The 22863-nt window shown below is 38.7% G+C and overlaps 1 protein-coding gene across 4 annotated transcripts in view; it reads left to right on the forward strand.

Moving 5' to 3' along the window:
* The window catches only part of PPP2R5E (protein phosphatase 2 regulatory subunit B'epsilon), a 71404-nt gene that overhangs the window by 41057 nt on the left and 7484 nt on the right, over positions 1-22863 (forward strand). For all 4 annotated transcript variants that reach the window (XM_015865651.2, XM_015865649.2, XM_015865650.2 and 1 more), the window contains 9 exons: positions 8806-8907; positions 10936-11028; positions 16043-16173; positions 16259-16318; positions 16915-17023; positions 17979-18032; positions 18135-18185; positions 18572-18691; positions 20858-20985. In XM_015865651.2, the coding sequence (XP_015721137.1) occupies positions 8806-8907; positions 10936-11028; positions 16043-16173; positions 16259-16318; positions 16915-17023; positions 17979-18032; positions 18135-18185; positions 18572-18691; positions 20858-20985 (848 nt within the window). The remainder of the gene's footprint in view (positions 1-8805; positions 8908-10935; positions 11029-16042; positions 16174-16258; positions 16319-16914; positions 17024-17978; positions 18033-18134; positions 18186-18571; positions 18692-20857; positions 20986-22863) is intronic.

Raw genomic sequence — 22863 nt, forward strand, 5'->3', positions numbered from 1 at the left:
CACTAAACTGTTTTTATCTGAAGGAAATGATGCATTGCCTAAATAGTTTGAAAAGCACGGTTTTAAATAATTCACTTAAGTATAGTCTGTAAGCGTGATACAGAGCAGTCACTGAAAGTGAAGATAAAAGTGTAAAGTTTTTCCAGTAGATTTCACAGATGTTTACTAATGGAACCCCAGGAATTTCATCCCATCTCATTTGGATGGAAAGCTGTTTTCTCTTGTATCCCTTTCATTTCACTATGCCCTTTCTCACCTTTCTTTCTTCTGCCTTGCATTTGGGGGCTAATACTGTACTCAAGCTACATTTTAACCTCAGCACCAGGAAGTTTAAGGAAGGGGAAGAGGAAAGACTGAGAGTATTCTCAAGTACCATAACTGGCAGTGACTCAAGCCTAGATTCTTACAAATAAAAAAGTTTTTTACTATTATTATTATTATTTAACTAAATAGTTTCTGGAGAAAATTAGAATCGTAGGATATGTTGAGCTGGAAGGGACCCACAAGAATTGAGTCCATCTTCTAAGTCAACACAGAGCCCCCCAAACCCAACCCAATGTCTGAGAACAGCGTCCTAATGCTCCCTGAGCTCTGGTACTCTGGGCTGTCCTCACTGCCCTGGGCAGGCTGTTCCATGCCCACTGCCCTCTGGGACACAGCCTTTCCCTGACCCCCCACTTGAACCTCCTCTGACAGCTCCATGCCATTCACTCAGGCCCTTGGTGAGCAGAGGGCATTAGTCTGTATTAGGGGTAACCTGTCGCTTTGTGCTATGGTGATGTTTGGTGTAACTTGCTCTTTGCAATAAATGCGTGTTCTTGTTTCAAGCATAAAGTGTTTTTATCTGTCATAGTGAGTCAGGCTAAACTGTACGCAGTTGACTTCATGAGCTCAGTGTGCAACTGCTGCTATTATCTGTACCTGAGAATTTTCATTGAGGTCTCCAACTGTGTTCACAAATGTCCTGTCAAGTTGACAAGCTCTGACCTGTCACAAGAGCAAAGAGAATAGCAGTTTTGTGTCCTTTCCAAATTGACTGCCTGCCATAGTTGTCATGGGAGTGTTTTGACTGAAAGGCTGACAGCTTAAAACACAGCAAAATGGAGCACAAATGTTCTTTTTCTCTCTTGAAGTTTTAGTCTGTTGTGTTTTGCTCACGGATCCTACATAGTGATGTATGAATGCAGGGAGTAATATTTCCTGCTTGGCTCTTTGGGCTACTGCAGTTTGGAGCTGGGAAGTATTCTAAACATTAGGGATAATAGCAAGAAGCTGGTTTGCAAGTTGTGCTGTCGTTTAAGTGAAGAAAAAAAAAGCTGCAGAAGCCTGAAGCTGATATTTAAAATGTTACTAATATTTATGAAGAAGGATTAATGACTAAACTGCTTTCTTAACTGAAGTGCCAGAAGAATTATACCATATCAATATGGTAGCCTTTTCTTAAAGTTTTATTAACTACATGTGGATTAGCGATGACCCAAATGAAGTTCAACTTCACAGGTACTAGGATAGAAGAAATTCCTATCAAACTCCCAAGATTTTTTGTTACTTTGATTTCTAAAATAATCCCTTGGGGTAGCCAAACAGAAGAGTACTTGAATAGTTTTAAAGCTGGTCATCCTAAATTCATTCATTAAAACGTAAGTCCTAATAGAGTTTACAAATGGCCATCAAAGCAAGTTTACAGTGGCCTTGTCGCTGTCATCAGTATCACTTAATGGGAAGGGTAGTTGGGATTTGTATTAATGATTTAAGCAGGACAGATTTATTCCCTCGGCCGCTGCTCAGTGCACTTCCCCTTGTTTTGATGCCTTATGCAGAAGGGCACGTGACAGAATTAGGCTGGTCTCTGTATGAAAGGTCCTTGCCAGTTGAAACAGTCTGCTAAGAAGGAAATGCCAGTAATATGACTTTATGAGCCAATAATTGGACACTTAATCTAAAGTTTGCGCCTGTCTGAGCAAAATAGGAGCCTTAAACGAATGAAGCTGATTTTGCTGGTAGAATAAGCAATGGTAGTTGAATGAAATAAATGTTTATTGTCTACATGGTATCCTGCAGGGTGTTATTTAGGACAGTTCTTTGTGTTTTCTGGAAATTAAGACATAGATTGAAGATACTCATTTGTGTCTCTTGAAAAATCAAATGAATGGGGAGCTTGATAAGCTCCTAAACTGAGAAACCTGGATAAAAACCTCCTTGTTGATGAGCAACACTTAAACTCTCCTACTTGCTTCTCCAACAATTGTAAACTCAACCCCAGATGTTTACTGTGATGTTTATACAACATCCGTGGATGCCTGGCAGCCCATAAGAGGTGGATAATGAAAGTTTTTTGTGATGTGCCTTGTATAATGGCATATTATTTTGGTCTTCTTCCTTTTATATGCGGAGATGACCCTAGTTTCCTATTCTCTATTTTTATCATTGTTTTTCAAAACCCCCTATATTCAGTCTTACCTTTTTGATCCAGCAAAACCTCACTTTGTTGCTGTTGGTTTAGATACCAGATTTAAAATCATAGCGCTGAATGTCGTTTCGAGTTTAAGAGAAATAAACACAATAACTCTTCTGGAAACTGACAGATAACACCTCTTTTCAAAAACAATTTTTATGTAACTTCAGGAACTGTGCAAAATAGTAGGAGTTAATCTTGAGTTCAGCTTGAATCAGGAGACGCTGGTTTGAATGCATCTCAAACACTGAAAGAAAGATGCAGTGTTCTTTCACTCCCCCAAAATGAACTTGGAGTGAGAACTGGCACATGGATGCAGCTGTGATGGAACAAGCATGCTATTGAAGTGAATAGACATGGAATAAAAATCATTTCATGCTTTTTAAGTTCTCTGCTCTCTAACGTGAGATTTGTCAGTTGGGTAGGAGCTAGAAATGAATCCAACCGGTTTCTTTTAGGCATTGTTTTCAAATTCCTCTGTCAGATGCTACTTAATATTCATATCTTTATACACCTTGTTTGTACAAAGGCCCCAATGCTTAGTAAAGGAAGAGACTGCAGTGTTCTGTACGCTTGAAAAAAATCAGTCGGAGGCAGCTCCTTTTGCAGCAGTTGTCCCTAATAATTTTTCTCGACAGTATGTAATTACATTTAACTTTATCCATTATTCCCCCTGTTGGTTACGTAGGCTTCTCAGTCATCAGATGTTGTCTGCATAATAGTACAGTGACTAAGTCTAAAGCAAAAAAAAAACCAAAAACCATTTTGAGAAGCGCTTGTGTCAACTGCAGCTTTGTTTGTTTGTTTGGTTTGCTTTGTTTGAGAGGAACGTACACTCTCACTCCCACATTTCGGCTCTGTCATCTTCATAGCACTTTGTCTGCAGTTCGGCTCAGCATGAATTCACTGAGAAATTGTTTTCCTGGGTTTTGAATATCTTGTTTTGCTCTTCAGATAGGAGTCCGAGACAGTAAGAGTTTTGTAATACTGTCTAGAGTTCAAGTTCATGTATTGATAGGCTTTCGCTTCATCTGATGCCTGCTGTAGAGATGAGGGGCTCCTTCTGCTTTGATTTCTCAAAGGTAATTGAATTATTGCTCTCATGTTATGATGGTATAGAACGACGTGGCCATGCATTAAAAACAAACGTGCTTTACTGCATCATATAAAAATGTTTTTACAAGGAGATAGTGATGAATAAGGTTGTTGGTAGCAGGGTACTTCACATGGTTTGTATCTAATGTGGCATTTCAGAGCTCTGATTTCCAGCAGGTAGATGGTGTCCCTGTGAGGGTTCTCCAGGGCCATGACTGTGTTAGCACTTGCAGCTGGGATTCTGAGTGTGCTTTTGAAGTGCATCTCCCATTCTTACTGTATTTTGTTGCTTGTCATAGAGAAGTTTGAGAGTTTGTGAATTTGATTCGTTTGGGTTCAAATGTGTATTCTAGAGGTGGGCCTAATGATCTCAACCTGCAAGTGGGCATCAGTAAAAGAGATAGCTAGAATGTAAGCAGCTCTTCCAAACATGTATAGTGTGTGTACTCAGCACCTGTGCGCCAGCTATGTTGTTCTACCAGCCTACTCCAATTGTGCTTCCCTGCTCAGTAACATAGGCATAGCTTAAGGAATCTCAATTTTACCCCTTGCACATCTGTGTGGGAGGAAGCTGCCGCTACTAAAGTGAATGATGGTAAGCTAACAAGTTTAGGAGCCTCGATCTAGAGCTAAATTCCTGCAGGTTATCGATTGAATGTTTAGAAGAAAAGATGAATAGGACTGTTCCCCATACTCCTGCCACATGGCCTGGATAGATTCCTGTGTTCAAAGTGTGGTAAAGGTAATTTTTGTGTAGCCCAGTCAAAAGTAATGCTGCTGGGTAAAAAGAAGACATATAGTATTCAACTTGGAATGACTGTAATCTGGCAAGTGATGATGAGGGAGGGACTTGACCATCGTGGGTGAGTATCTTGACTATGTTAATATGTTTCTGATACAATGCACTATTCAAGAAAGAGAAATAAGAGGGGAATGGTCAGGCTTTTTATGCACATTCAGAACATTTGCTGTATGTATTTGAAGGCATTAAGAAAATAAAGGGGGGAACTTAAAGGAAGGTAGGAAAAACAATCACAGGGTTCAAAACAAACCAAAATCTGCCTGGGCTCAGTCGATTTGTCTGTCCATTTAGCAGCAAAGATATTGAGATAAAAAAATACATATATATAAACATATACTCATAGATGAGCACTGCATATGCACATGTATTTAGAAGGAGATACTGAGAAGATCTGATGGTTTAACAAGATCCAATGGGAACCAGGCTACTTCAGCCTTGAAGCAGCACTGCCCTACTCAGTTCAATAGCTAAAGTCAGGGTTGTAAGAGCTGGTGGAGTCGTTAATATTTTAAAATGAAGCTGGATTTTTCTTTCTGTAACGTGCACTTCAAACTTCTGGGAACAGTTAAGTGGCATATATAGAAAGATTACAGCTGAATGGCTGTGAATCCATGAAGAATACAAAAAAACCCCTCACATATGCAGATATATTTCAGAAGGTTGTCAGTACCTGTATAATGAGCCCTTGTTGACTCCTAGTTCAAATAGCTTCCTATATGGCCTGATTACATTTTGTTACCATGCATTGTTCATGTGCACATGTTTAATCATGGTATGTGCACATAGCCAGTTTCAATTTCTTGTATACCTGGGATTTATATGGACAGTACCACTTACTGCAATAGATTAATTCAGTGGTCCTGTTTTTATATAGCTAATATATTACACTTCCTTGTATGCACATTTGTTTTCATTTAGGGCTACGTTCAAGAAAAGTATGACTGATCAAATCTTTGTTTAAAGCGTGACATATGAGCACTGAGCTGAAATAGGATTTATGATGTGTTCCTGTAACATCAGTGGGCTTTATGGTGCTCTAGTGAGGGATGGAGAGAGGACTTCTCATTGTCTCCTGACTTCAGACTTTTAAGCAGCTTAGTACTTCATTTTCTTCAAGTTATTTCAAACATAAACACAGGGATAAAATCAGAACTTCTTGAAGCCTGTTACTTCAAATTTATTGTGTTTGTAGTTTCCTTGTCCTGGATTGCCAGTTACCACCCTCAGATCAGTTCAGAACTTACAGTTTGTTCCTTGTGGTGGTACCAGCACAGCCTTGCCTATCTTCCCTTTTGTTTTTAATGAACTTGCACTTAACCATAGTTACCTGGAGAAGATTTTGTCAGAGTTGTTCACTAACACTGAGCTTAGAAGTTTCTTGGCACCTGTAATTAAAAATAGATTTTTCACTGTGGCGTTTCCAATGTGATCCCAGGAATTTTAGATTCAGTGCTGATGGGTGGGTCTCAGTGGTTTGTTGGATTGGTTTCTGGCACTTGGTTATTCGGATTGGACATCCTGGGGAAGGACTGTTAGACTTTTGTGTTCAGTTGGTGGGTATCCTGAATGGGATGCTCTTGAAGGATAGCATGCAAGCAACTTGGAAGACGTAATAGAGGATATTTGTCATGATAGAACTTTCCAGAATATTAGAGTTCAGTTTTGCTGTACAAAAATATCATCGGGGCTTGGAGGCATTCCTAATTGGTGGAAGATGGCAGTCAGTATTGATCAGCAGTCATTTGTGTTGGCTGTGCAGAGGTTGGCAGGGATGTCCTGTGGCTGGATGAGCCAGCAGAGGTCAGAAAGGAAGTGATTTATTGATTGAGCCGGAGGAATTTTGGCGCTCTGTTTGGGCCCAGGGACAAATGCTAAATAGCTGCCTTATGCCTTGGTGAGAAAAATCATTCTTCCCAGATCTGGTGCATCATTTCCCCATTGCTGTGTGATGTGTTGGTCCCTCGCACAGCTGGGCAGTTCATGCATGGAAGAACTTCTTGCCTTCGGTTCTCCCTTAGAGGTTTGTGAATGTTCACCACCCAGAGGCTACTGATCTAGATAAGCATGCTGTAAATTGGCACTGCATGTAAATGAGCTCTCGTGCTGGGTTGTGGTGATTAATATAACTGTAATGGCACACGTTATCTTTTAAAATTATGATTACCATGGGAATCATTTGAAGATAACCTGTTGTGTCTGTACTCCTCAGGAGAATGTCTGCATTTGGGCTCCATGCAACTTATCTTCATTCCCAATGACAAAAAAAAAAAAGGAAAAAATAAAGAAAATTACAGAAAGCAAACTATATGAGAACTCTCTTTCACCTTGCATTGCATTTCTTGCTGTAAGTTCTTATGCAAAAAAAACCTGCTTTTCAGTTGTCATGAGACTTTTAATTTTTATTTTTAAATACACACTCCAGAGGTCTCTCTGGTTTTGTTAGAAGCTTAAGATTCAGAAGTCAGTCCTGTCACTGAACCAATTATTGCTGAAACCTTCATTCTTCCGAGGTGCTGCTGGGGGAACCGTGTGAAACTTGGATCAACTTAATTGAAATCCTGCAGCAATTTGAGTTCAATTAGCTTGTCATTGTGGTAGTATATATTTTTCCTTGCTGGGTTTGCTTGTGCCATACTTTGGCATTTGTTGTCATTTTGTTTGCAGAATCCCAGGTGTTCAGATGGAAGGCACCAATAGGTGCATTTTTTTCCCTTTTTACTTGGGAATCCTTCGAGTGTTCTTCTTCTGCTTTGCGCTCTGATAAATCATAGAATCATAGAGTGGCCTGGGTTGAAAAGGACCACAGTGTTCAACTAGTTCCAACCCCCTGCTATGTGCAGGGTCACCAACCAGCAGACCAGGCTGCCCAGAGCCACATCCAGCCTGGCCTTGAATGGCTGCAGGGATGGGGCATCCACAGCCTCCACAGCAACATGTTCCAGTGTGTCACCACCCTCTGTGTGGAAAAACTTCCTCCTAATATCTAGCTAGCAGGTGTGCATATAGGACAGAGTTCAGTGCCCCTAAGGACAGGCTGATAGGTGCTATGTTATTAGGGTAAAGAGCCCCGCGAGTTGACAGCATGAGATTGACATCCGCTGAAGGATTTTGCCAAAGCGTTTTGCTGTATCTGTAGTGAAATGCTCCCTCTTGTGGCAAATGAAAAAAGTCCAACTACAAAACCCGTATGACCACAGATTTGCCATATTTACTCTTCAAGTTAGCCAGTACTTTTCCACTTGTATTCACTGAATATTCCTTGCTAGTATGTACTGTATGTGCTTTCCTACAGTTTCCTGTTGTTCCATCTTATTTATGCAACACCCGAATCTCTTTGGTTTGCTTTGCAGCTTCTAAGATTTCACTCTGACTCAGGTCTGTTTTCATTGGTATCTGGATTGTATTTAAACTCCTGGCTTTGATGTGTCTTCTCATGTTAAGTTGCAGGCATACCAAAGACTTGCCTTACAGACTAACTTTAAAATATGAACATCTCTAAAAGCCTGGAAAAATAAATCAGGCTGTTGAAGAGTGTACTAGTTTCGTTGCTTAAATAGATTAATTTGTCTGAACTACTATGCAGAGGTCATGTATAGACAGGATTAGGAGATAATATGCTGTCTTTCCCAGCTGTTTGATTAACCAGCTTAGAGACGGGTCAAACGCAGTAGCAGAGTGCAAGGAAGGCACTACACCACCTTCAAAGTGAGAAAAGGCCCTGCAGCATGTTTACAGTTTGTAAGATATGCTGCATAATAATCAGTACACTCCATTCAGCACTGTAATTAACCCAGGAAAATCCTCTGGTTCGGTCTTTGCTGATAGCATGAGCCTCACAAGGCCCAGTACTCTGAGCAAAGTACCTCTAAATAAGATTAAGCAAAGCAACCATGAAATAAAATACAAGTGAAGTGACAAGCAAATTGTATTTGTTGCCTGCATTGTGCACCTGATAGAAAGTGTCTGGGCATATACTTTGTGAAGAACACTTTTAACTAAAGCAACTGTTGACAGATGAGAACTTTAGCAGATGTCACAACTGTCTTTTCCTGTGCAAAGGAAAATAAAGTGTATGGAAACCCTGGTCAATGCATACTGATGGCCATACCTCTGACCTAGCAGACTCTTACTGCAAGCAGAACAGGAAAAAGACAGTGAGCTCCTGTGGAGCATGTGGAAGTCAGCAGTGGTGGCTCACTTGGGTAATTCTGGGACGTCCCTAGAAAGAAGCAAAAAGATCTGAAGAAGGTAAAGTGCCAGGGTTGGTGGTAGGTTTGTAAAGTGACAGGTTACTTTGACCTATACCGTTGCTAAGGAGCATAGTCAGACAGGTAAGCAATAGAAATACTGCTTCTGTGATGAGGATGTGTAGAGTAGGCATAGAGGTGCAGAGGCCTGTAATCTAGTACCTGATTGAAAAACTGATCTCATTATTCTTTCTTTCACTTTTCAGGTATCTTGCAATATCTTCAGAACTCTCCCACCTAGTGACAGCAATGAATTTGATCCAGAAGAAGATGAACCCACCTTGGAGGCATCATGGCCACATCTACAGGTTTTTGTCCATTTCTTTCAAAATAAATGCTTATTATTGCTTAATCTATCCAGTTTTCAATAACTTTTTTTTTTTAACCTGTGGATGAGAACTAGTGATAAGATATTACAAGAAAATTCGGTTTCTGTTTCACAGATGTTGTTATTGGCTCTATCACAGTATCTACAAAGACAGGAGAGTACTTCATGAATTTGGGAAGTGTTAGAACTTTCTTTCAAAAGAGACACGAAATTGATGGTGTCTCTTGTAGTCCTGTTTTCCTTTGTTGATTAATTTCTTTTTTCCCCACGTTGCTCTGATGCACAAGTAATAACACTTCCAACAGTTTTGCTTTACTGAGTTAACTTTCATACAAAAGCACACAGGAATTGGCTGCAGATCAGAAAAACAAATGGGAATCTGTATCTCTACCCATATATCCCTTCCTCTCCCTGAGTTGAAGTTCACTTTCAGGTGTTTGTAGTGGTGTGTGTGCTCAATGCTGTCTCTCATTGCTTCCTCTGTATCTCAAGTGCCAATGGAAGGTATATTGAACAAAAAACGTAGCATAATCTTTGAGCAAGACAGAATAACTGATGCTATTGCAGTAAATTCCTTTATAGAAGATAGGACTGCAGATCCTGTCTTTGTTAGTCAGGACTATGACTTACACCACAGATAAATTTAGAAGAAATTTGGCAGAGAAACAGTTTGTGGAGTCTAGGATCTGTGAGCAAAGGAGCCCAGTTGATCTCGGCTTGAATTAAGTATTTTATTTAACAGTTGGATGCACATCTTTGCCTGAGAACAGTTTCACTTTCTTGTTCTCTTAGGTTTTGATATGTAGGGTTCATCCTTTATTTATAATAATTTTCATTAAATAAGAATCCTAAAATCTTCATGGAACTTATGAGCAGCAGAGGCATGTTTGCTATCTTATGTTCATCGACACTAGCACTGTTTTTAAAAGTCATTGCTTAAAAAGGAAAGGATAGATCTTCTCAGCCAGTGGCTGACTTACCATTGGAAGGAAGAAGTGTACCAAAGTATTGGTCAGAAGTTAATAGATTTCCTGCTGAATTGATGTTAGTGGTGTAAACTGACATTTTTTCCATGTCATGTTTCTCATCCTCTCTTTCTGGTTTTCGATTGTTTCCTTGTAGAGGAACTCAGAGGATGCTGACATAAAGCAGCAGCAGTGTTGCAACATGACGGTGTTTGCAAGGAAAAGTTTAAAGTTGCTTTAAAATTTAATTTGTAGCTTCCTTTCTCCTTTCAGTGTTAATATTCATACGTGCTCATATCAGAAGGGAAAAATTTTCCAATGGCTGCTCTTCTTGAAAAGCTGCAGTAAAGAGAAGTGCTTGCTCGTAGCTCAGGTGATCAGTGACAGGTCAGAGTTGCTGTTACATGAATCTATCAGAGTGCCTCTTCTGCTTCCTTTTGGGATATTAAATGAAAGATCTCTGGCTGTCCCACTGAATAGTCCAGGCAGAGAAAGATTTGAATAGAAGCAAGCAGGTTTTCTCCATCCTCGAGGCTAATATTTTCAATAAGTCAGAGAGTCCTGATTAAAATCTATTTTCTATTTTTTTTGGTCTGTGTTTCAAGTTGTTATAGAAGGCTACCCTGAGTGTTTTCTACTTTTAATTATTTCTACCTGTTTCACCACTACTTTTCAGAACGGTAATTTTTCTATTGGATATGAGTTAAGCAGTTCAGAGGGCAGTTTAAATATGCTTTCCAGTTACCCTTGTTAGCTTTACAAGATGATAACAAGCGTTACAAGATAGCAGTGCCTGCATTTAGTAATTAGATATCTCTGAATGGAGTAAAATAAGCAAAACTAACTTACAAAGCTCATCCGTTTAATTGAAACACTTAAGGTAGCAATTTGCTAAAGGGGAAAATATTTTTTCATCTTTTCATCCTCTTGCTTTGTGGAAAAATAAGTCTTTTGTTTTATATGGAAAGAATCTGGTGAAACACTTAGAAATAATAAACAATAATAAAGTCATAAACTAAACTACTTCTTTTTTCACTTTGCAGCTTGTATATGAGTTTTTCATACGATTTTTGGAAAGCCAAGAATTTCAGCCCAGCATTGCCAAAAAGTACATAGATCAGAAATTTGTATTGCAGGTAAGCCAGTGTGGTTGATTTAAGGTTTCACTTTGCTTTTGAAAAAAAAATTGCTTTGAAAAATGTTTTGTTTGGGATTTGAGAGTATAATGTTATTTGCAACAGCAAATGCGCTGCAAGCATTTACAGTGAAAGCTGTCAAACTGCAGAAATAGGAAGTATATTGGTCACTGTTTCTAGAGATATATACAGTGCTTGATTTGGCTCCAGTTTCAATACATGAGACGTGTAGGTTGCTCCAAAAGTAATGCCTCCGATCTGTTTCCAAGGAAACAAAACAACTAAAAGGAGAGTGGTTAGGCCCTGGAACAGGCTGCCCAGGGAGGTTGTGGATGCCCCGTCCTTGGAGGTGTTCAAGGCCAGGTTGGACGGGGCCCTGGGCAACCTGATCTAGTAAAGGTGTATGTTTGGTGGCCCTGCCAGGCAGGGGGTTGGAACTACATGATCCTTGAGGTCCCTTCCAACCCGGGTCATTCTGTGATTCTGTGTGAGTACAGTAATGCTATTTGGGAGAGCAAATTCCCAGCTACAAGACACTTCTTCAACGCAGTCACCATCATTAGCTATGCATTTTCACCAACAGTGAATGAAAGCCTCACTGGTGTGTGCTCAAAAAACTGCACCAGTTGAGGTCACCCACTGTTTCAGAGTTGCTATGACAACATCACTACTAGGAAAATGTTGCCCATGCAGTCAGTCTTTCATCAGAGCAAACAGATGGAAATCAGAAGATGCCAAATTTGTCTTTATGGTGTGTGGTAGGACAGTCCAGTGAAAACTGAGACTGTGGAACGCAGTATTCAAACTGGGATGGAGCCTGGCATAATTGCATTGCAAGAGAAAGGTTGTCTTCTTCTCTAGCCTAACTCTGGAACTTCGAACCTTCAGCATAGTCAGCATCAAGATATACTGGTCAGTGAGAGTTCATGGTTTGTCTGAGTTCCAGGAAATCCAGAAAGATCACTCACCTCTTCTCTCTACTTGCTGAGGGCTGCATCTTGAACAACTTCTTCAATGGGAAATACACATCTTGCTGCTTCTTAGGCTGTTGTTTTGACCCAGTGCTGACAACACATCTCATCACTGTTAATGATGCAGTTCCTGAAAGCAGTCACCTTCAGGCTCCTACTGTTTCGATAGGTCCTGACAAACTTGCACATGTTGTTCTTTCTTTTCCTTTGTGAGGACTTGTGAGAGCCACCTCATGCAAACTTTGCAATGTACCATCATTGCCATCACCACTTTCAACACACTGTAACTGATATTCAGCCCCCTGATGGTAATCATCTAATTTGTGTTGGTGAACTGATGAAGATGCTCTTCATTGTGTGGTGTGGCAGCTGTGCATGACTATCTGGAATGTGGCTTGTCTTTCACATTGCTGTCATCACTGCTGAAATGCACCACCCACTGCCTCACTGTACTCACATCCACTGTTTGATCTCCATAAACCTTCAGCAGGCATTGATGAATGCCAATGGGTACCATTTTTCCATATGGACAAATTCAATGGCACATACTTTTGCTTGGAAAAATGGCACATGTGTACCAATTCATGTCAACCTCCATTCTGTCACTGCCCTTCTGCTGACATCTGTCACATGGCAACAAAATATGATGGGTTGTTGGTTGGAAGGTTCAGCCTCTGCTGATATACCACCATCTGCATCTGAAATTGTGGGCCAGCATAATAAAAAAGGAGGCATTACTTTTGGATCATCACTTGGATTTGACTTGCTGAAGGTAAGAGCGAACTGTAACAGTAACTGCTGAAAAATGAAAGGCTCCGAAAATGAAAGGTTCTGAAAATGCTGCCATCTAGAGACACTACTTAAACTATGATTTTAATGTATCATATTATTGATAAAATATTTCTGTTGAAGGGGGAAATTATTTTTCTCTGCTGGAGAGCTGGCAACAAGGGCAGATATTCACTAACAGGCCTATTCCCAAAGCAGTATCAAAAACAGTAACTTTAGAGAGTTTGGGGAGGAAGTAAATCAAAAAGCCATATAAAGTTCAAGCTCTATTAAAAGCATAGAGGAAGAAGAATCAGTAATAAACAACACTGGCAAAGAATGGGAAGTTCTGTGTTTGAAATTTGCTTGCCGTTGTGGCTAAATGGATGAGGTGGCCACAGTCTGGCAGTGAGCTGGCAGCCAGATGGTTTACACATTTCATCCTCTTCCTCCTTCACTTCAAAATGTAGTAGCCAGTCTTCTCTGCTGAGGAAGTTCTTTCTAGGCCAGGACAGAGCCCAGAACAGAGATGGCTGAAGAATGATATTTTCTGGGATGAGGCAGCAAAGTTCATATATATGCTCCCTTTCCTTTTTGTCTTCTGCTTCCAGCAATGGGCCTGTTCATGTTTTGTGTTCCCACTGCGAGTTCTTGTAGAACCACAAAGTCAGAATCCACTTAATGTTTAATGCAGTCCATAGCTTTTGAAATCATGGAAATTTGCAGATTTCCATACTTAACTGGAAAAGGGAATTTCCTGGGTTTTGAGACTTGAATAAAAGCCCAACTAGAAATGGCTGGGGAAGCCCAGAATTGCTGATGACCTTGCTCTCACCTCTGGAGTTTTTTTTTCCCTTCCTGTGATGCTTAGGCAATAAAAGCAGTAATTTGCTGTCTTGTACTTTATTCACATAAAGAATACATGAAGAATTCAGCATAGACAACAATTTTTATCCTTACATTTTAAGATTCAGAGGTATCCTAATCACTTAAAGCTTTTCAAGGCATTCAGCCCTATTAAGATTTGGCAGTGGAGAATGGGTCTAAAAGGAGGATTCTTAAGATCCCGTTTGTCTTTATCTACTGGAAGGGAGAAGTGTGATATTTTGAAACCTACTTATCTGAAAATGTATGATAAAATTGGAGTTTGAAAGAATTGGAAGCTGTTGCCATATGGTTAGGTGATGCATTTTTTATATATTGCTTTGAACAGTGAAACATTTCATGTTTTTCTATCGAAAGTTCTGCAGAGCTTTATATACACGTGCAAAGAGAGATACCTCTCTGTGCATAGGTGTTCTTGTTTGATCTTTAGGAACTTTGGTGTCCGTGCATTTCCTTCTGTATTTTTTCTGACATGAGTTAACAATCTGTTATTACTGATCACTTAGACTGGAAACCAGCTTGAGTCTTTTGAAACAACCAGACATGCTTATGCTTTGTGACACTGGCAATACAACTCTGACAGGTTTTCTCTCTAACATAATTGGGGTTTTTTTTAATGTTGAGTGGACTTTATTGAAGTGTTTCTTAGCAAGAAGTGTGCTAATATGGGACAAATGAGACAGGTGTGGGTTGTTTTTTTTAATGTAGATGTGTTATTGGCTTTCAGCAGTATGTTATGATAAAATGCTGTACACTCACAGTGTAACCGTTCATTCCTAAGGCCTCAATTGTATATAGTCCGCAGCGGTTGCTAAGAGGCACTATCGAAATATCTCCACACGGGTCTGTGTTACTGTAGGTTGCTATTTTGGAGGATTTATTTCCCTTTTCTGTGTACGTTTGGTGTCAGAGTAGTTACGTAAATCATAGAAGTCTTACAGCTTGTTCATAAAAATAAGGCTTTATTGTTGAAACCCGATAATGAATTGGACAAATGAAAATAAGCATCTTTTCTTTTTAAATGAGAGACCGAGTCTGACTTCAGCAATGTTTCCACAAAGGATCTGTATAAAAGAACTGGAAATATTTATATTTTACTCCTAAAAACAATCCAATAAGAACATTAAAAACAGAAGTGTTTGCTGTCCTTGGGTGAAATGTGCTATTTGGGGAAGGATGAGGTAACTGCTTATTTCTTTAACCGTGGAACTAATACAACAAACCAATGTGTTGATAACCTCTAGAGGGCAGCTGACAAACCCCATCGTTCCTCCTGAAATTCCCATCACAGATTCTTACTGCAAGGTTAAAACAGTGAAAAATGTGCAAGGTGATGAAGAAGAATACATACATCAATTGTAAACCTGGATATTAGAAAGCAAAATCCCAGAAAGCTTAAAAAAATATCTCTATTAATCTTCTGATTTTCTTTTTTCTTCTTCACCTTCTTAAATTTGTGCATCAGTTTTACAGAGATTGGATAGAGCACATGCCTGCTTATGGTAGATAATTATAATTTACCTATTTGTGAATTGAGAATAATTTTTGTTCTCTGCTGTTCCTGTAATGTTTTTCTGCCAGCATCATAAACATTTTAAGGCCTCTTTGGCAGGCAGCCTTCACTTATTTTTCAGGATATGTACTGCTTGAATGTTACCTTATCTTGCTGATAGTCAATCTTTCTTTTCCTTCTTACCACTTAAATTGCATTATGTTCTGAGCAGTTCTTCTTTTCTAAATAAGTTTTTTCTAATTCATTTGAAATGTCTGCTGAAATAGCAGATGTTGCGTCAAAAAAGATGGAACTGAAAAGATGAGGTGAAACTCATTCATTTGTGGTAGGGGAATGGATTGAAGAAGTGGAACTGCTATTCTTGCTGCTCATTTCATACTTTGGCTCTTAGAGGAAAGTTTAGGGAGCATAGATTTTGTAGAGTACAACACACTGGGTAGTCTTCTCTTTTGATTGAGATCCCCATCATTATTTGATATTTGCATTAATTGGTACATCCAGTGCTGCCACAGACTGCGCTGTTGAATCCACAATCTGAAAGCCATGCAATCTCTAGAAAGGCTCAGGATCTTATATTCTAAATGAAACATCATTTAGAATATGTGACCTTGATGCAAACTTATGCAATTAAAACGAAGGTGTGTTAATTCAGAATGAGAAAATGAGAGTGGTAAGAAGTAGTGTCTTATTTTGTAGATGTGACAGCATTTTTATTTTGTGGAGGGGAGAGTGAGTATTTCTGTACCTTGGGTAGTGTGGATACTGTGTCCTTATATGCACCTACTGCAATTTAACTGCCATATGGAATTCTGTGTGCCATGCTAGTCAAATGTAAAGTCTACCTACAGCTTAACTTCTTCTTTTTCTTTAATCGTAGTTGTTGGAGCTGTTTGACAGTGAAGACCCTCGAGAACGGGACTACCTAAAAACAGTCTTGCACAGAATTTATGGCAAGTTTCTGGGTCTTAGAGCATTTATCCGAAAACAGATTAATAATATTTTTCTACGGTAAGCTGTGGGAGAAGATACTTTTCTCATATAAATATTTTAGTAATCTGATATATTACTTAAATTTAACTCTTTCTTTTTTTAGATTTGTTTATGAAACTGAACACTTCAATGGCGTAGCTGAGCTGTTGGAAATTTTAGGAAGGTAAGTGAGTATTCATTACCAATATCAAGCTTCCTTTCTGTACAGGTCAGAGTAATGTCAGAGTTAGAAAAAGTATTGCTATAAACCGTGATTTTGTAAGAGATGTGTTCACGTGCTCATCTTTAAGCCCATGTGCAAATCTCTCTCCTATCTTTGCCAAGAGTTCATATGTTGATGCGAGTTACAGGCAGAAGTGTTAGGTTAATTTTGTGTCTGTGTGTTACACTTTATCCTTATGCACTGCATATATTTTTAAAGTACATTAGCAGCATGAGTATCTTAAGTAAACCTAATTATAGTAACTTGATTACCAAAGACCATGTGAATTTGCGGATTACATAGACAAGTTCTTCTCTGTTAGAAGTTTTGTGCAGTTGTTTATATGATGATTCTTAAGTTGGAGCTGAATTATTACCTAGAAATGTACTGAACTGCTAATATAAAGTAGGAAAAATTTCAGCATCTGTTTACAAATAACTTGAGCCCGATAAGGGTGCTGACTCCTAAATGATTTTAATGTAGAAAGTTCTTGTTCAGACCTCAAGAATGTTTTCTTTGATGATAACACTAACAAATGCTTCTCTTCTAATTTCTAGTATTATCAATGGTTTTGCTTTACCTCTTAAGGCAGAGCATAAACAGTTTCTGGTGAAGGTGCTGATTCCTTTGCATACTGTCAGGAGTTTATCACTCTTCCATGCACAGGTAGAAGTTGTGAAAATATTTTCTGCTTTGTTAGAATTCTGTAATTTTTTAGTTACTTTGGAAATGTAATTGCCTAATACATAAAAGGAGGGGCAAAGGTTTGTAATGTGGGAAAATGCAGTAGATTTTCTTATTCATTTACTGCATTTTTTTTTAAGACAAATATCCTCTATTCTGATTAGATAATTAAAAATGTTGCCTACATCTGTAATATTTCAAACTTTTGTAGTTAAACTCTCTTAAGGCTTCCTTTTCTGTTCTTTCTTCATTCTCACAAGGCTGCCTTTCCCATTCTGTAATCCCCTTTCTCTGTCCCAAGAGGATGTTCAAGTTTCCTTAGTCTTGTGTTCTCTAAGCTTTTCTTCACTCTGACAGCTTTCTGAATGCTAACACCCTTGCTCTTCCATGATCTTTAATGTGTTCCTTTACTGACTTTATACCACGTTTTTGCTCTCCTGTGTCCTGTCATACATTCAAATGCCATGATGACAGTTTTCCTATGATAAGCGATACATTTTCTCTTTCTGTCTGATTTTCTGCAATCTTTCTTACACTTTCAAAGCCACACTTGCTAAATATGTTACTCAGGGTTTTAGCTGTGCCAGCTCATCTCGTGTGTTTTCACAATTTTACCAATATACAAAACATGTAAAAAGTAGCAATTTCAGAGACTAACAAAATCTTATAAACATTATATCGCGATATTTTAAATTCCAAATTGCTCTGATTTATAATCGTATGTGGTAATTTGTCATGTGAATGTTTTCTTTATTGTTTCCTAGTAACTTGAACTTGAAATAGATTTGCACAGTGCAAACAATGCATCTCAGTTTAAATATATGATTGATATTGAGAAAGCCATGTAGCATCTTGCCTTCTTTGTTCTTTTTTTAAATGTTTGTGATTTCATTATAATGTTCTAACTTTGTTTTCTTAAATCTTTACCTCTTCACAGCTGGCATATTGCATAGTACAGTTTCTGGAGAAAGACCCCTCACTCACAGAACCAGTAAATATTTTTCCTATTTTTTTTCCCCATATAAACAGCTTATCCTGTTGTGAGGAAGGTTATTTATATATATTTATATAACTTCTTTTTCTTCTAACTTAGGTCATCAGAGGCTTAATGAAATTCTGGCCGAAAACTTGCAGTCAGAAAGAGGTAAATGAATTACTAGTGTTAACCAAAAATGTCAGAGTTAGTTTGCTTTACAGTATGATATGCAGTGAATATTAAGGTATTCACAGACAGGTTGTACATGCTGTGCTGGGTCTTGATATTAATCCTTGTAGTTGATATGGTTTTCTTTTCTGAACAATTTTGACTGTGAAGAGAAAAGCTTTTTGATAGCTGTAGTTTCTACTCACAAAATTAGCACTAGCCTTTACATGTCTTTACAAAGACATTGAGGACTAATTTAAAAAACTTGAACAAGAGTCTTGATGAGCTTACATTTTTCCCCAGAGGAGATGTTGAAGGTATGCAGCATTTTACTGATCAAGATGATTCAGAGATTTTGAGTTCTATGCTTCCTTCCTTGTCTGTAGGTCATGTTCCTAGGAGAGCTGGAGGAAATCTTGGATGTAATTGAACCATCACAATTTGTCAAAATCCAGGAACCCTTGTTTAAACAAATTGCCAAGTGTGTCTCTAGCCCTCATTTTCAGGTTAGTGGTGATGATTGTTTGTTTAGTAATATATAGTCTCAATTTCTCAAATGCAGTTACCATCTTATGTTCTGTGATTTTAAATACTTGTCTTCTGGTTTCCTGTGGAAATCTATGTTGCAGTAGATGTTTAGTTCTGAGCTCCACGATGAAGTGTATGTGAGGGTTACATCACAGACCTTTCAGTTTGGAGATTCATAAAGCTTTAAACTGTGTCCAAACTTACTTTGAGCCCTTACAGCTGTAGGTGATAGATACTGATTGTATGGCCTTCAGATTGGTAAGCCCAATAGGATTTATTTGCTCCCTTTTTAGTGTAGCATGGTGCAGCATTTTTGTTCTCTTACTTTTCTTCTCTAAGGAGATCTCTGGTTAGCAGTGATAGGTCCCACGGGCCAATTTCTTTCTTGCATGATGGGAAGAAGGCGGATGAATAGGAATTAAATTTAATCGTATGTGAAGAAGAGGAGTTAGGATTCACGGCCTATATCATCTACATATAAAGCTATATGACCTATCCAAGCATAAAAGTATTTGCTTCATTCTGTAATGCTAAGACTGACTGTCAGGAGTAGCCAGAATGGGCTTACCAAAGGAGAAATCATGCTTGACCAACATGGTAGCCTTCTGTGATGCCATGACTGGCTGAGTAGAAGAGGAGAGCAGTGGATGTGTAACTTAATTTCAGCAAGCCTTTTGACACTGCCCTCTATGGCATCCTAATAGGTAAGCTTCCCAAGTGTGGGCTGGATGAGTGGACAGTGAGGTGGATAGGGAAAGAAATAAAGTGCACTGTCCACAAGTTTGCTGATGAAGCATAGCTGAGAGGAGTGACTGGCACACAGGAAGGCTCTTCTGCCACTCATGTGAGACCTGGACATGCTGGAGAGTTGGATGGATGGAAACCTTACGAGGTTTAACAAGGGCAAGTGTAGAGTCTACACCTGTGGAAGAATAACCACTCGCACCAGTGCAAATTAGGGGCTTATCTGCTGGAAAGGATCCCTTTATTTTTCTGTCCTGGTTGGTAATGAGCCAGCAGTATGACCTTGTGACCAGGAAGGCCAATGGTGTCCTAGGGTATGTTAAGAAGTGCATGGCCAACAGGTCGAGGGAGGTTGTTCTCCCCCTTCATTCTGCCCTAGTAAAGCCTCATCTAGATTACAGTGTCCAGTAGTAGGCTCCTGAATTCAGGAGAGGGAACTGTTGGAGAGAGTCCAGCAGTGGAAGATTACTAAGATGATTAGGGGCCTGGAACATTTCCTTTGTGAGTATAGGCTGTGAGATATAGGGCTGTTCAGCCTGGAAGAGGCTGAGAGGGAATCTTTTGAAGGCTTATGAGAGAATGGGGCCAGGCACTTTTCAGTCTTTCCCGGTGAAAGGAAAAGGGGCAGTGAACACAAACTAGAAAACAGGAAGTTCTATATGAACATGAAGAAGAACTTATTTTGTAAGAGGGTGACAGAGCATTGGAACAGACTCCTCAGAGAGGTGGTAGAGTCCCCTTTTCTGGATATATTCAAAACCTGCCTGGACACTTTCCTGTGCAACAGTTACAGGAACCTGCTTTAGCAGGGAGTTGTAATAGGGGATATCCAGGGCTCCCTTCCAATCTCTGTGATTCCGTGATACAACTGCTGTAGGCTCTTTTCTTGACTACATCTGTTTTTAGTACAGTGTAGGTAAGTGTTTTCTCTCCTAGTTCCCAACTGGCCCCTCATAATGATTATTGTAATTAGTACCTTGCCCATGTTTAAGATCTCATCTTCCATATTCAGCCCAGCTACTGGACATTACCCAGTTTCCTTTGTCCTGTAAGCTAGTGCTGGTCTGATCCTTCCATCTGGGAAATTAAAGGTAGATGGGAAGAGTTCTAATACAGTCCTTTCACTTCCAAAGCTTCAGTATTGTGTTATCTGCATTTGGTCCATATAGCTTCTCAACATACTGTTCAGGAGTAAGAGAGGGTAGATACTGTGGGATCTGAATTACAGTATAAAAATTCAATTTCATTAAAGCAGATTATATTACTGTTAAAAAATGGTGTTTTAATTCCTGAGTTAATTCATTTTAATGAAATTTCCATGGTTTGTTTTTGCTTCAGAATATTAGGAAAAAATGCAGGTATATGAATTCCTGTTAATATTTTATTCCTTTGACTCAAAGGTGGCTGAAAGAGCACTGTACTATTGGAATAATGAATACATCATGAGCTTGATAGAGGAGAATTCAAATGTCATACTTCCCATCATGTTTTCCAGCCTTTATAGGATTTCTAAAGAGCACTGGAATCCGTAAGTTCTTGTAATTAAATGTAAAATTACCTCTTGTCAAACTACTGATCAATTTAGGAAGTGTGTGCTGAAGAATGTTGGAATAGGAGATACCCAGATTCAAAGCTGATGTGAGCAGGTGCAGCTCTGTTAATGCCAATATAAATTAGATCATGCTTGAGCTTGGCTCAAAATGGTATTAATTATCTGGTATGTGTATGAAAAAATCAGTACCTCAGGGGATAAGAATAAACCTTCTCATAAGTTAAAAGAAAGAGAAATTAGGTGTTATATTGTTATTGAAGAAAAAGTGTTGCTCATCAAGCATTTCTCATAAACAGCTGGTAAATGAGTTGTTTGGAATAATATTGCTTGGCATTAATAAAGCTTTGTAGCTGCATCATGGATGGTACTGTTCCCTCCGGTACCAGCATTTTTCTGTATATTTATAGAGCATATAAACATCAGTTATTTCTGAGGTAGAGTTGTTTTTTCATACTAAATTTATTTAAATACATCTGTTCTCTGTTGTGCACAGATTAGTCGCTTCCTATTGATATTTTTCTTTCTTGTTTTTAAATGAAATTTCCTAGTAGTGTAATGAAAAACGTTGTTATAGATAGATGTCACGTAATCTATACTTGGGTTGAAATGTTTTTTAAAGCCAAAGGGATTACTGTTAATAAACCTGGTATTTTTAATGAGCTGTAGCGTGCTCAGATCCCAGTTACTTTGCTAAGATATTACTGTAAAGCATTTGTAAACTGTTTTATCTTTTAAAACATCACTCTTTGTACTACATCTTCCAAACCTTTGAGTTTGTGCGCTTTCATCACAAATCTAATGCTACTGGAAACTGTCCATGTTAAAGGCTGGTTACAAAAAGACATTTTAAGTGGCGTGCTACTGCACTGAAGGTCTCAAACCTTCCAGCACTCTGTCCAGTGTTTTGTACTACATGCTTCAAGTAATGAGAACATGCCAGTCTTTCAGTTCTGAGAGTGTTCATACCTACAGGAATGTTGTACCATTAGCAGACAAACCAGATTAAGAAACTTGTTGAATATAGAAGATATTTTAGGAATCTTTATGTGTGTTAGAACATTAGTAAATGAGGATAGCAAAGAAATGATGTAAATGGCAGCCAAAAGAATGTGGAAATGTTGTGTTTGCTATATAGTTCAGCTCCAAATATTCCTAGCACTTGTGGCGTTTATGCTGCCTGAAGAGCTGTTTCATAAGCAGCCATGTGTCTGAATGTGACACCTGTAGCATTGGATCAGGAACTGGGATCTCCTGATTAATAATCTGTTCAAATTTTTAAATGTTTTCGAGGTTTGTTTCTTTCCCTTCTCCTCTGTTGCTATGTTGGGCTTTTTTTTATGTTGAACTCTGCCAGAGAAGAATTTTGAGCTGTAGATAAATAGACTAATAGTGAACCCCTATTATTTTGGAAATATGGTTTTATCTGAAGTCATCTTTGTGTGACAGAGTGTCTTTGAAGCCTTTTTGGAATTACCAGCGTTGTACGTCATTTCTTTCAGTATGAACAGGTCCTGTTTTGTTCAGTTAAGCAACTGGAATCCAAATGATCAGTGGTGTATTGACTTCTGTGTTACAGCAATAAGCAAAAGCAGCAGAGGTTTATTCATACACTACATGCTGCTTTGCATAGATATGCCAACATCTCATCCATAGCACTTGTGGTGGTGGGTTTTTCCTTCATAAATATACATTTTTAATGTACCAAAATGAAAGTGAATGTGAAATGTAATGCTACAAGGACAGCACTTTTGAAACAAAGCCTTGTATTTTGCATAGAGGCACGGATTATTCAGCTCGATGGAAGAATTGTAAGGAAATATGAATCATACCCTTTCTTGTTTCAATTCTGGTACT

This window comes from Coturnix japonica, chromosome 5 (genome assembly GCF_001577835.2).
Source record: "Coturnix japonica isolate 7356 chromosome 5, Coturnix japonica 2.1, whole genome shotgun sequence".
In the NCBI taxonomy this organism is placed as follows: domain Eukaryota; kingdom Metazoa; phylum Chordata; class Aves; order Galliformes; family Phasianidae; genus Coturnix; species Coturnix japonica.